Source organism: Neophocaena asiaeorientalis, unplaced genomic scaffold (genome assembly GCF_003031525.2).
Source record: "Neophocaena asiaeorientalis asiaeorientalis breed wild unplaced genomic scaffold, Neophocaena_asiaeorientalis_V1.1 scaffold320, whole genome shotgun sequence".
Taxonomy (NCBI): Eukaryota; Metazoa; Chordata; class Mammalia; order Artiodactyla; family Phocoenidae; genus Neophocaena; species Neophocaena asiaeorientalis.
Window position 1 is genome coordinate 1,731,521 of NW_020174826.1, and position 12,492 is coordinate 1,744,012.

Genomic DNA, 12,492 nt, shown 5'->3' on the forward strand with positions numbered 1-12,492 from the left:
ATATGTATATATATATATATATATTTTTTTTCCCCCCTGGGGAGGAGGTTCAATGTGTGTATTAATCAGATTCTCAAATGGATCACTGACCCCTAAAATATTTAGGAACCGTTAAAAGCAGTTCCTAATTTAGAGATAGTAAACTAATGAAAAAATCTGTATATATGAAGATGGTTTCTGCATTGTAGACAGATTTATTGTCCTATCTCTGTCAGTAGAAGTCTCTACACTGATGCTCTCTCTACCTGTTATTGTGGGGTCTCTCGGAGCCCTTGCCTTGTTGGGTTTTTTTTTTTTTTTTCCAGTAGCAAGACTTTTCTCAGTACATTCAGGGTTGCTGCCTGAACAGAGGGTCTTAACCTTGATAACAGGTTGACCTCAGAGGTTACTGGAAATGCTTTTAGTGTTCATTCAGTATTCACTCAACAAGTAACTGATAGGTACTACTCTGTGCCCACTGCTGTTCTAGATGCTAGAGATACAATAGCAATGAATAAAGCCATCCCAGATCCTTCAGAGTGCTTGCAGTCTAGTGGAGAAAACATTCTGGATATATCAAGGCTAATATTTTGCTGATAATGAATTAATTTCCATTTAATACATTATTTCTCTGAGGGGAAGGGGGAAAGCATGTTTAGTTTCTGAACAGCCAATTACAAGTGGACTTTGCATCCTAGCCTGTTTATAAACTGGCAACTATTATAAGTCTCCACATTTATAAACAAAACAATTTTAATGTTGGTACAGTCTACATCCAATCAACATATATTTAGTACCTGATATATAGTAGGCATCATACTAAAGACTAGAGACACAATGAGGAACAAGACAGATGGGTCCCTTCCTTTACAAACTTATAGTCTGAGGAAGGGGTAAAGGGCAAACAGATAGTGAAACCTTCCGTTACTCTCTAGTATGAAGAGACTTGGCGAGTAATAGTGTCTGTCAGAGAACTTGAGAGCAGTTCTTAATGCAGACTTGGGAGCTTGGGATAGGTGTCCTAGAGAAATTGATGACTGAGTAGTGCAAGATAGTTTGGGACTTTGCCCAAATAAAAGGAGTGGGAGGAAGGGTATAAGTGTTCTTGCCAGAAGGAACAATGTACAAAGGCCCAAAAAGAAGAGAGCAAGGAATATTCTAAGAACAAGAGAATTTTGATGTGTCTGGAACATAGTGTGATGTGAAGCATGACACATTCAGAGGCCAGGTCATGAAGCAATTTGCATGTTGAAGAACCTGACCTTCATTCTGATGGCAGTAGGAAGGAGTTTAAGCAGGATTGGATTTGCATTTTTAAAAGATTTCTGCAAAATTTAGCATAGGTTGTGAGTGGAGGGTAGGTCTAGAGTATCAAGACTGGAGAGGGGGAGACTGAATAGGAATAGGGACAGACAATGGGTAGATTTCTAACATATGTAAAAGGTAGAATCCATAAGAAAGGGTAGATGATTGGATGTGAGAATGAGGGAAGAATGAGTGGTGTGACTGACTTCTGAAGTGTCTAGCTAGGGCAACTGAGATTGGGAACACTGAAAGAGGTATTTTGGGGAGGGAAGGGAATGGGCAGTTAATGTTTTTCCTTTAACCAGTTTTTAAAATTTCATATTTCTGGAAGTGAAAACTACTTGCCATTTGTTGACTATTTCTCCCTCTCTGTTTCTGAAATATTGATAGTAAGTATCAATATTTAGGATATATATTATAAAATATATAATTTATCAATAATATTTAGATGAAAAGAGCAAATGTAGTCATTTTAACTTCTTGTTGACCATTCCTTAAAAATTATTATAGGGATTCATGACTTTTTTCTGTATAATATTACTAAATATATATTTTAATTGGAATTTACTTTAATAGTAACTTTGTCAATAAGCAGCATTGCTTTTATATAAACTAAGAAACACACCTATACAGGAAGGTGTAATTTGCCAAAACTAATAGAGATTCACAAAGCTATGGATAAAATTTGAGTTTTTCCATACACAGATCACCTTTATATTCTTCACTCGATCTGTGTCAAGATATTCTTTGTAAAAATGATAAAGTTTCTTAGTGTGTTAAATTAAAGCCCGTAAAGCCGTTGTGTAAACAGCCGTAAATAGAGAAAGCAGAGGGGCTGGAGGCAGGATTGCCAGGGGAGCTGTGCTTTGTGCCGTGCCTGAAAGGACAGCAGGCCTCAGGTTCAGTGAGCATCTGAGTAATCCATCTAAAGACAGAGTTCTCTTATTGTCAGCTTCAAAAATATGTGTTCAGAGAAGAATCAGCTCTTGCTATTCAGAATTAAGGGTTTCTTTCTCTTTTTTTTTCCTTCAGATGGGCACGTCTTTGTTTTCAGGATCTATCTGGTATATGGTAAACTAATATTCTACAGTAACCCCTACTGACCCAGACAAGTGAGTTACATCTCCAAGTAAATCACAGTACCTCTGAGAATAAGAATGTGTATACTTTCATGGTGCTTCTAGAGTTTTAAAAGCATGGGAAGATGGCTATCAGGTAGCATTCACCATCCCTGGAACACTCACTGGAGTATTTCTGATCACAGAATCTAACCAGCAGGATAACATTGACATCCTAGGCTGAGATTTCTAGGAGTCTTTGGAGTAGGAAAACAGTCCTGAGCCAAGATCCCAGGGTATTGTAGTCAGGAATTCCAGTGGGAAATACTCTAGGCTCACATTTAATGTCTTTTTGGAAAGTAGGACAAGGAGTCATGTTTTGCTTTGTTTTGTTTTTTTAGCATCTTTATTGGAGTAAAATTGCTTTACAATGGTGTGTTAGTTTCTGCTTTACAACAAAGTGAATCAGTTATACATATACCTATGTTCCCATATCTCTTCCCTCTTCCGTCTGCCTCCCTCCCACCCTCCCTATCCCACCCCTCCAGGCGGTCACAAAGCACCGAGCTGATCTCCCTGTGCTATGCGGCTGCTTCCCACTAGCTATCTACCTTATGTTTGGCAGGGTATATATGTCCATGCCACTCTCTCACTTCATCACAGTTTACCCTTCCCCCTCCCCATATCCTCAAGACCATGCTGTAGTAGGTCTGTGTCTTTATTCTCGTCCTGCCCCTAGGCTCTTCATGACATTTTTTTTCTTAGATTCCATATATATGTGTTAGCGTACGGTATTTGTTTTTCTCCTTCTGATTTACTTCACTCTGTATGACAGACTCCAGGTCCATCCACCTCACTACATATAACTCAATTTCGTTTCTTTCTATGGCTGAGTAATATTCCATTGTATATATGTGCCACATCTTCTTTATCCATTCATCTGTTGATGGACACTTAGGTTGCTTCCATGTCCTGGCTATTGTAAATACAGCTGCAGTGAACATTGTGGTACATGATTCTTTTTGAATTATGGTTTTCTCAGGGTATATGCCCAGTAGTGGGATTGCTGGGTCATATGGTAGTTCTGTTTGTAGTTTTTTAAGGAAACTCCATACTGTTCTCCATAGTGGCTGTATCAATTTACATTCCCACCAACAGTGCAAGAGGGTTCCCTTTTCTCCACACCCTCTCCAGCATTTATTGTTTCTAGATTTTTTGATGATGGCCATTCTGACCTGTGTGAGATGATATCTCATTGTAGTTTTTTTGTTGTTGTTTTTTTTGCAGTACACGGGCCTCTCACTCTTGTGGCCTCTCCCGCTGCGGAGCACAGGCTCCGGACGCACGGGCTCAGCGGCCATGGCTCACGGGCCTAGCCGCTCCGCGGCATGTAGGATCATCCCAGAGCAGGGCACCAACCCGTGTCCCCTGCATCGGCAGGTGGACTCTCAACCACTGCGCCACCAGGGAAGCCCTCATTGTAGTTTTGATTTGCATTTCTCTAATGATTAATGATGTTGAGCATTCTTTCATGTGTTTGTTGGCAATCTGTATATCTTCTTTGGAGAAATGTCTATTGGTCTTCTGCCCATTTTTGGATTGGGAGACATGTTTTATTAAAAGTCGGTGGGTAAAGGCTTACCAGGGAAAGAAGGTTGGATGGGTCTCTTTGTGGGAACAGGTATTCTACATTAGCTTTGTTTGTCAAAGACTGGAACTAGGTGCAGATTCTGAATAGGATCATAGCTTATAGGAAATGCCATATTAGAATAATTTAGAAACTGTTTATCTTTAATACACTTAGTAATAGTTGAAAAACTGTATGTGTGTGTATTATTGTTTTGTTCTATTTGGTTAAATTATTTGACACGCCAGCAAAACAGTTTACAATGATTACCTGAAATTAGTTTCTTTGCTTTATTTAGCTCTGCAACTTTTCAGAAAAGAACCGTATTTAAATAATGACACTTGCTTTTTCTGTAGGATGAGGTTCGGTCATGAAACGTTTGATAAACTTTGATTTATGCTTTGGACAAGGGTCTTGTTAAAGAGTTAAGTGGCAGGGTTGTTTCAGATTTATGATATCTGTTCTTAAAATAGCCGTTTGGATATTATTGATGTCATCCATGAATGTCAATTATGTGTTCTCTTTGGAGAAACTTCATTACATTTAAAGATTATGAACTGAAGCTTTGAATTCTGATATTCTGGAACTTAAATATTTATTTTAAAAATAACTTCCCTAACACATAATGTTATTATTAACTGCAGTGTAATAATTTTTATGATTCATTTTTGTCATATTTACTTATTTTATATATTTGACATGTTTAATTCTAAAGAAAGTTTTCCATTCCTGTAAGTGCTCCAGAGTGATAGAGGAACCTTCCTAATACTTAGCCACATTCATGTCATTCTTTGATTAGACTCCCCAGAGCTTTGCTACTGAGTACAAACTCATTCCCCTTTCACTCAAGGCCCATAACAAGTATCACCCCAAATACTTGCCCTGTCTTTATTTTACAGGATTCCCTTGCCCTATAAATAATCCAAACTGTACTGCTAACTTTACTGATACATCCTGTATGTTCCCTACCACATTGTCCTTATTCATTCTCTTCTTGGAACACCTTAACTTCCTCATCCCACCTATCTTTGCCTGCCAAACCCATATTAGCTTGTGGAGTTCATTTCAAATTCCTCTTATTCCACAATATTGCCCTTTGGCCCCCCCACTCCTACAGAGATTTTAATCCCTGTTTACTCTTTAATACTTTCTGTGTAGTTCTTCTCAAGGCTCCCTTTCTGCCTGTTTCTGAAGTAGTGTGTGTACTTGTCAGTGTGTAAATTCTTCAAGGTAAAAGTTGTGTCATACTGCCTCTCTTGCAGGCACCTACCAGAGCATCTTGCATGGAGCAGTCTTTGAGTCAGTAATTGTTTAGGTGAATCTTTAACAAGCAGTCACTGCAGTATTCTTTCTAAACCAGCAGTGGTATATCTCCAATTAATCATCTATGAGTAGAGATAAATGTATCTTTATTGAAAACATGATTTACATAATTATTAGGTTAGATTGTAGTTATAGAGTAACCTGTAACTGATTAAAATACCAGACTCTTAAAATTAATGAAAGTGAAATTTAATAAAATAGCCGCTAGCTTTCTTATATAACAGTAATACCCAGTTAAGGATGTGGAAAAGTTATTCTCAAAATTAATGGCAGTAGCAACAACAACTATAACACAGAATGCTTAGAAATAAACTAATAAGAAATAACTGATACATGTGAATAAAACTACCAAACTTTAGTAAGAAATGTGGAGGATTTTTAAGTAATTATAAAAACATTTCTTGATAAGAGGACTGAATATTCTGGAGATTGCAACTCTGTCCAGATTAATTTATAAATTTACCTTAATCCTAGTATAATATTTACTAATTTTTTTGAGTGACAGAGTGATCCTAAAATGTATCTGTAAAAATGAATAGGTAAGAAGGTTATACAAATTTTAGAAAGAAGAGTAATAGGGGTTTGAAGGATGGGAAATTCCTTATGAGATATTAAACTGATAGTCTTTACAATAATTTGGTTTCAACACAAGGTTTAAGATATCAGTGGACAGTATTAGAGCCCAAAATAGAGCCCTTTATATACAATAACTTCATTTATAATAAAGTAAACATCATAAGTTGCTGGAGAAGTTATTGATTATTCAATAAATAATGCTAGGAAAATTGGCTACTGGGGAAAGGGAAGAATAAGGAATCCTCACCTTTAATTCAAATAAATTGCAGAAGGAATAAGTGGTAAATATTAAAAGGAAAATATAATAAAAGAAATATAGGAAGAAATTAACAATGGGATCTGAAAAGACATTCTTAAGCTAAAAGCAATGGAAAATCAGAGGAAACAATTAATAATATATATAAATAATACATGTATAAATTTAGAAACATTTGAATGTCAAAACATAAAATTAAAGAGACACTTTAAAGGAAAATATTTACCACATATAATGGACAAAAAGTTGCCCTTACTATAAAAAGAATAAATATCATGAATAAATAAGAAAACACTTAACATTTCAATAAAAATGAGCAAATGTGAACAAATAAAGCCATAAAGAAGTGCAAATGTATATTTAAAACTAATGAAAATATAAATTAAAATAGTACAGATTAAACAATGATCAAACATTATTTTTACCTCTATCAAACTAAGAAAGATTGAAATTTAAAACTTAAAGTTGGTAAGAGTATGATGAAATGGACACACCTATACATTACTTACTGATAGGTATGTAAAACTGTGAACCTTTTGGGAAAACAGTTTTTACTGTTTGATCCAGTAATTCCATTCCGAATGATCTTTCCTAAAATAATGGAGTTGCATATTAGTCATTTCTTGCTGTGTAACAATCACACCAAAACTGAATGGCTTAATAAACATTTATTATCTCACAGTTTCTGTGGGTCGGGAATTCCTGTACAGCATAGCTAGGTGCTTCTAATTCAGGTTCTCTCTCAGTACTACAATCAAGATGTTGACCAGAGGTGCAGCCATCTTACGGCTCCACTGGGGGAGAATCTGCTACCAGGCTTACTCTGGTGGCTGTTGGCAGGTCTCAGGTATTTGCTGGCTGTTGGCTGAAGGCATCAGTTCCTTGGTACAGCAAGGACCTCTCCATAGAGCTGCTTACAACATGGTAACTTACCTTCTTGAGGGAGAGATGGAAGTCCTGTTTTTTTTGTAACCTAATCTTGGAACTAACATCTCATTGCTTATGCTGTGCAGTCTGTTTGCTAGAAGAAAGCACTAGGTCCAGCCCACACTCTAGGGGAGAAGATCACACAAGGGCATGAATACTATGAGATGGATTTATTGGGGATATTTTAGACACTGTTCTCCCACAGAGGTTAATATAGAAAGGTTTTCATATAGGTTTAAAAAATTTATAATAGCAAAAAAAATACGTAATCACATATACACAAAGAAATAATTAAGGAGACAGTTTTAGATGTTCTACAGCAAAAGAATGGTTAAATTGTGCTACATCCACACAGTGTTATTGGGTTGGCCAAAAAGTTCCTTTGGTTTTTAAGTAACAATAAAATATACATTTTTCATTTTCACTGAGAACTTTGTTGAACAATGTATTCACTGTTTTGTTCCACTACCTTCTGCCATTTTCAGGCAAGAGAATTTTTTAAAGACCTAAATAAATGGAAATCCGAAGGTACAGTGTCTGGTAAATATGGTGGATGAATCAGAACTTCCCAGCCAAGCTGTAACAGTTTTTGCCTGGTCATCAAAGAAACATGCAGTCTTGCGTTATCCTGATGGAAGATTATGCGTTTTCTATTGACCAATTCCGGACGCTTTTCATCGAGTGCTGCTTTCAGTTGGTCTACTTGGGAGCAGTACTCGTTGGAATTAATCGTTCGGTTTTCCAGAAGGAGCTCATAACAGAGGACTCCCTTCCAATCCCACCATATGCACAGCATGACCTTCTTTGGATGAAGACCAGCCTTTGGTGTGGTTTTGCTTGCCTCACGATCGCTTCCATTCCATATTATTGTACAGTATCCACTTTTCATTGCCATAATAGGGAAACTTTTTAAAAAGTTTTTTGTTTTTTTGTTTTGTCTACTTCACTGGGCTGTTGGGAAGAGTCAGTACACATTGCCAGGCCCTGGGCTCCAGAAAGGCATCTGGGGGAAAATCCCATGTAAAGATGTAGCCCATTCACCCTTGCTGGGAACCCAAAAGACTTTTTCAGTGGTTCTAAACTTATTTTCTGTGGCCTTACCAAATTCTTCCCTCAAGCTTTCATCACTAACCTTCTCTAAATCAGATACACTTTACAGTTCTCATCTTAGCAACCTAAGATTCTGTTGACTATGCCTTTTAAAAACACCTTCTTCTCTTAGCTTCTTTGATAACAGTCTCCTGATCTTTTTTGCTGTTTGCCTGGCTCATTTATCAGCACCTCCTTCTCTTTTCACCCCTAACTTGGTCTTCCTCAAGATTCTAGCCAGAGCTTTTTAGTCTCACTCTGAAAACTTTTCTTCTTGGTAAATCCAGTTACTGTGGTTGCTGCTATTATGTTTATTGCAAGGACTCCCTAATACACATCTTCAGCTCAGCCTTCTTTCCATACCTTTAGACCCATTCACTGAATTCTTTGGATATCTAATAGGCACCTCAAATTCAGCATGTCCTAAGCAGAACTTAGCATCTCATCCACACCCTCCCCCAATTAGTTAACATTTTTTTCATCTCTTCACATTGTATCACCATCCACATAGTATCAAACTTAGGGTGTTCAATAAGTATATCTTGTGTTTTTAAGAGAGCTCACATGTTAGAGAACAAAGACAAGATTTAAAGGCCTACGTTTAAAATAACTAATTTGGGGCTTCCCTGGTGGCACAGTGGTTGGGAGTCCGCCTGCCGATGCAGGGGGCAGGGGTTCGTGCCCCGGTCCGGGAGGATCCCACGTGCTGCAGGGTGGCTGGGCCCGTGAGCTGTGGCCGCTGGGCCTGCGTGTCCGGAGCCTGTGCTCCACGTCGGGAGGGGCCACAACAGTGAGAGGCCCGCGTACCACAAAAATAATAATAATAATAATAACTAATTTGAAGGGAACCCTTTTACAGTGTTGGTGGAAATGTAAATTGGTAGAACCACTATGAAGAACAGTATGGAGGTTTCTTAAAAACCTTAAAATAGAACTACCATATGCTCTAGCAATCCCACTCCTGGGCATATATCCGGAGAAAACTAATTCAAAAGGATACATGCGCCCCAATGTTCATTGCAGCACTATTTACAATAGCCAAGACATGGAAGCAACCCAAATGTCCATCAACAGAGGAATGGATAAAAAGATGTGGTACATATATACAATGAAATAACTACTCAGCCATAAAAAAGAATGAAATAATGCCATTTACAGCAACATGGATGGACCTAGAGATTATCATACTAAGTGAGGTAAGTCAGACAGAGAAAGACAAATATCGTGAAAGCACTCATATGTGGAATCTGATTTTTAAAAAAGATACAAATGAACTTATTTACAAAACAGAAACAGACTTACAGACATCAAAAACAAATATATGGGGCTTCCCTGGTGGCGCAGTGGTTGAGAGTCCGCCTGCTGATGCAGGGGACGCGGGTTCGTGCCCCGGTCCGGGAGGATCCCACATGCCGCGGAGCTGCTGAGCCTGTGAGCCATGGCTGCTGAGCCTGCGTGTCCAGAGCCTGTGCTCCGCAGCGGGAGAGGCCACAATGGTGAGAGGCCCGCATACCGCAAAAAAAAGAAACAAAAAAAAAACTTATGGTTACAAAAGGGAAACTGGCAAGGGAGGGATAAATCAGGAGCTTGGGGTGAACATACGTACACTACTATATATAAGATAGATAACCAACAAGGACCTACTGTATAGCACAGGAAACTCTAAATATTCTGTGGTAGCCTATATGAGAAAAGGCTCTGAAAAAGAATGAATGTATGTGTATTTGTAACTGAATCACTTTGCTATACATCTAAAACTAACACAACATTGTAAATCAACTATTCTCCAATAAAATTAAAATATTTAAAAAAAGAAAATGTTTTAAATAAGGATGAATAAAATAAATATCTTTGTTTCCTATAACATAAAAAATAAAATAAAACTAATTTGCTTAGAATTGTGTTAAGTAATTCGCTTCATGTACAGATTCGCTTCATGTACAGATTCCCTTGTGCAAGTTCCAGGTTCCCCCATCTACTCAACCTACCTTACTCCCAGTATCCTGCCCTTCCCCCTACCTCCCTCAACACTTGTATCTAGAATATTTCTCCCATAAAATTATAGGTAGGCTTAATTGAAACAGTGTTATATTTAAGGATCACTATGCTTAGAGCAGCCTTTGAAAGCTTGCTGGGACATTAAACAATATCTACTGAGAATATTTGCTCCGAACTCTAAAGAACTGCTTTAAAATGAACTTTGGAATAAATACCATTTAAAAGATGTAGACTGCTTAGACATTCATTGTGCTGAATTGTATGTAGAATGTTTAAGCACAGAGGGACCACAACTTTTGGACAGTGGGAGAAGCCCATGTGGTTTAAAGGGACTTACCTGAAATCACAGCACTAGTGAGTGGCTAAACCAAGACTAGAACCTGATTTTCAGTTTAAAGCTTTTTCTAGTTATCCCTTTGACTGGCGTTTTTCCCCTCACCATGTTCCTTTGTTTTTGTTTTGAAAAGTATAGACAGTTTCGTGTTCACAATCTCTAGTTAATTTCTTTTGAAGCTTATTGGCATTTCATTTTTTTTAATTGTTTAAATTAATTAATTTATTTTTGGCTGTGTTGGGTCTTCATTACTGTGCCCGGGCTTTCTCTAGTTGTGGCAATCAAGGGCTACGCTTTGTTGCGGTGCGTGGGCTTCTCATATGGTGGCTTCTCTTGTGGAGCACAGGCTCTAGGCACACAGGCTTCAGTAGTTGTGGCACGTGGACTCAATAGCTGTGGCTCATGGGCTCTAGAGCACAGGCTCCGTAGTTGTGGCACACAGGCTTAGTTGCGCCATGGCAAGTGGGATCTTCCCGGACCAGGGCTTGAACATGTGTCCCCTGCATTGGCAGGTGGATTCTTAACCACTGCACCACCAGGGAAGTCCGGCATTTCATTTTTTAAAAGTGTTTCTTAATATTTTAAATTTTGGCTGCACCAGGTAGGTCATTTGCAAATGGTAGTGCTTCTCTCTAAGTGGGCTTAAAAATACCTATGGACATTTATAGTTCTGTACAGAAATAATACTACATTATTACATTAATAAAGTTTAGCCAGCTTTACCTCTATTGTAGAAATTTTTTTTATTCCTTGAAGGAAACTTTTTGTTACAAAGAGAGAAGCTTGACTTGTATCAAACAAACAGCATTTAATATGGACTAAAAGGGATGTATAGTTGCCTTGTGTTAACCGGATACCATATAATGGTTACCCTGTAGATTTTGGCCCTCCATACCCAGCAGCCAAAGGAAGAATAAATGACAACTGTGTGTAAACTATTTAAAAATTTTACCTAATGGTATTTGACAAGCATCCTGTTTATAACATTTCTAAGACAAATATTTATTGGATATATTTCTCCCCTTTTTCCATGTAAAATATTGTTAACTGTAATATTTTATTTTTATTCACAGATTATTATAAGTATAGGCCTCATGTTTTATGTAGTTCATCGAGCTCAAGTGGAATTGAATGCAGCTATTGTAGCTTGCGAAATGGAACTGAAAACCTCTGTGGTTAAAGGCAATCAACCAAATATCAGTGGCTCTTCATTCTACAACAAGAGGACCCTAACATTTTCTGGAGGTGGAATCAATATTGTATGATTCTAATGAAATGTATGATTGTCAGAGCCTAGTGTGTGGTCCAAGGTCTAGCAGTCCCCTCGCTAGTGGGCAGATGCAAGTTCTAATTGTATTACAGCACAAAAAAACAAAACAAAACAAAACAGAAACTGACTAGTTTTTAAATTGCACATTTTTTAAAAAGCAAGAATAATTTTCTGGATAGGTAAGTGTAAATGTAGATGCAATTTTGGCTGCAACTCTTTATCATTTATTATACCCATAATGGCCTATAGGTCTGCACTTTAGTTTTTCTTCGTTGTTTTCTTTATGGGTACTTATGAATAGAGAAATAATCCAAATATTTTTTTGCTTAGTGTCTTTATTTATAAAGTCTATGAATAGTTGTAAGCATCTTTCCTACTTATAAAGATGAGTAAAAGTATGCAATTTTAAATGTATAATATTATTGGACATTCTTTGCTTTGGTAGTCTTTCCAGAAAGGATAAACGGTGTTGTTCTTTTTTTTTTTCTAATTGTTTTAGGTGGGACCACTTTGCTTTCCTTTTCCTTGCTGGTTAGAAAATAGACATGAACTTTTGTTTGAATGTATTTTTGTAAGGATCAATATACCGATACACACAAGCTTAAATCCTACATTGTGGGACTGAAGTGCTCTTAAGATACCTTTTTTAGTTTCACTGTGTAATATGCAAAGCAAAAGGGAAATTATTTAAATGGGTGGTGGCTCAAATTAGAACTTGAGTTCTAATTTCATTACATTGGTTTTACCCTC

General features: G+C 37.4%; 1 protein-coding gene across 2 annotated transcripts in view; it reads left to right on the plus strand.

The window, feature by feature from the left end:
- TMEM64 (transmembrane protein 64) overlaps positions 1-11,844 on the plus strand; it is a 21,084-nt gene extending 9,240 nt beyond the window's left edge. Inside the window, exon 2 of one of the 2 annotated variants that reach the window (XM_024760425.1) lies at positions 11,546-11,844. In XM_024760425.1, the coding sequence (XP_024616193.1) occupies positions 11,546-11,737 (192 nt within the window). In that variant the 3' untranslated portion in view covers positions 11,738-11,844. Of the gene's footprint in view, positions 1-2,316; positions 2,397-11,545 lie in introns of those variants that run through there. The other variant, XM_024760426.1, reaches the window with a different exon arrangement.
- The last annotated feature ends 648 nt before the right edge of the window (positions 11,845-12,492 follow it).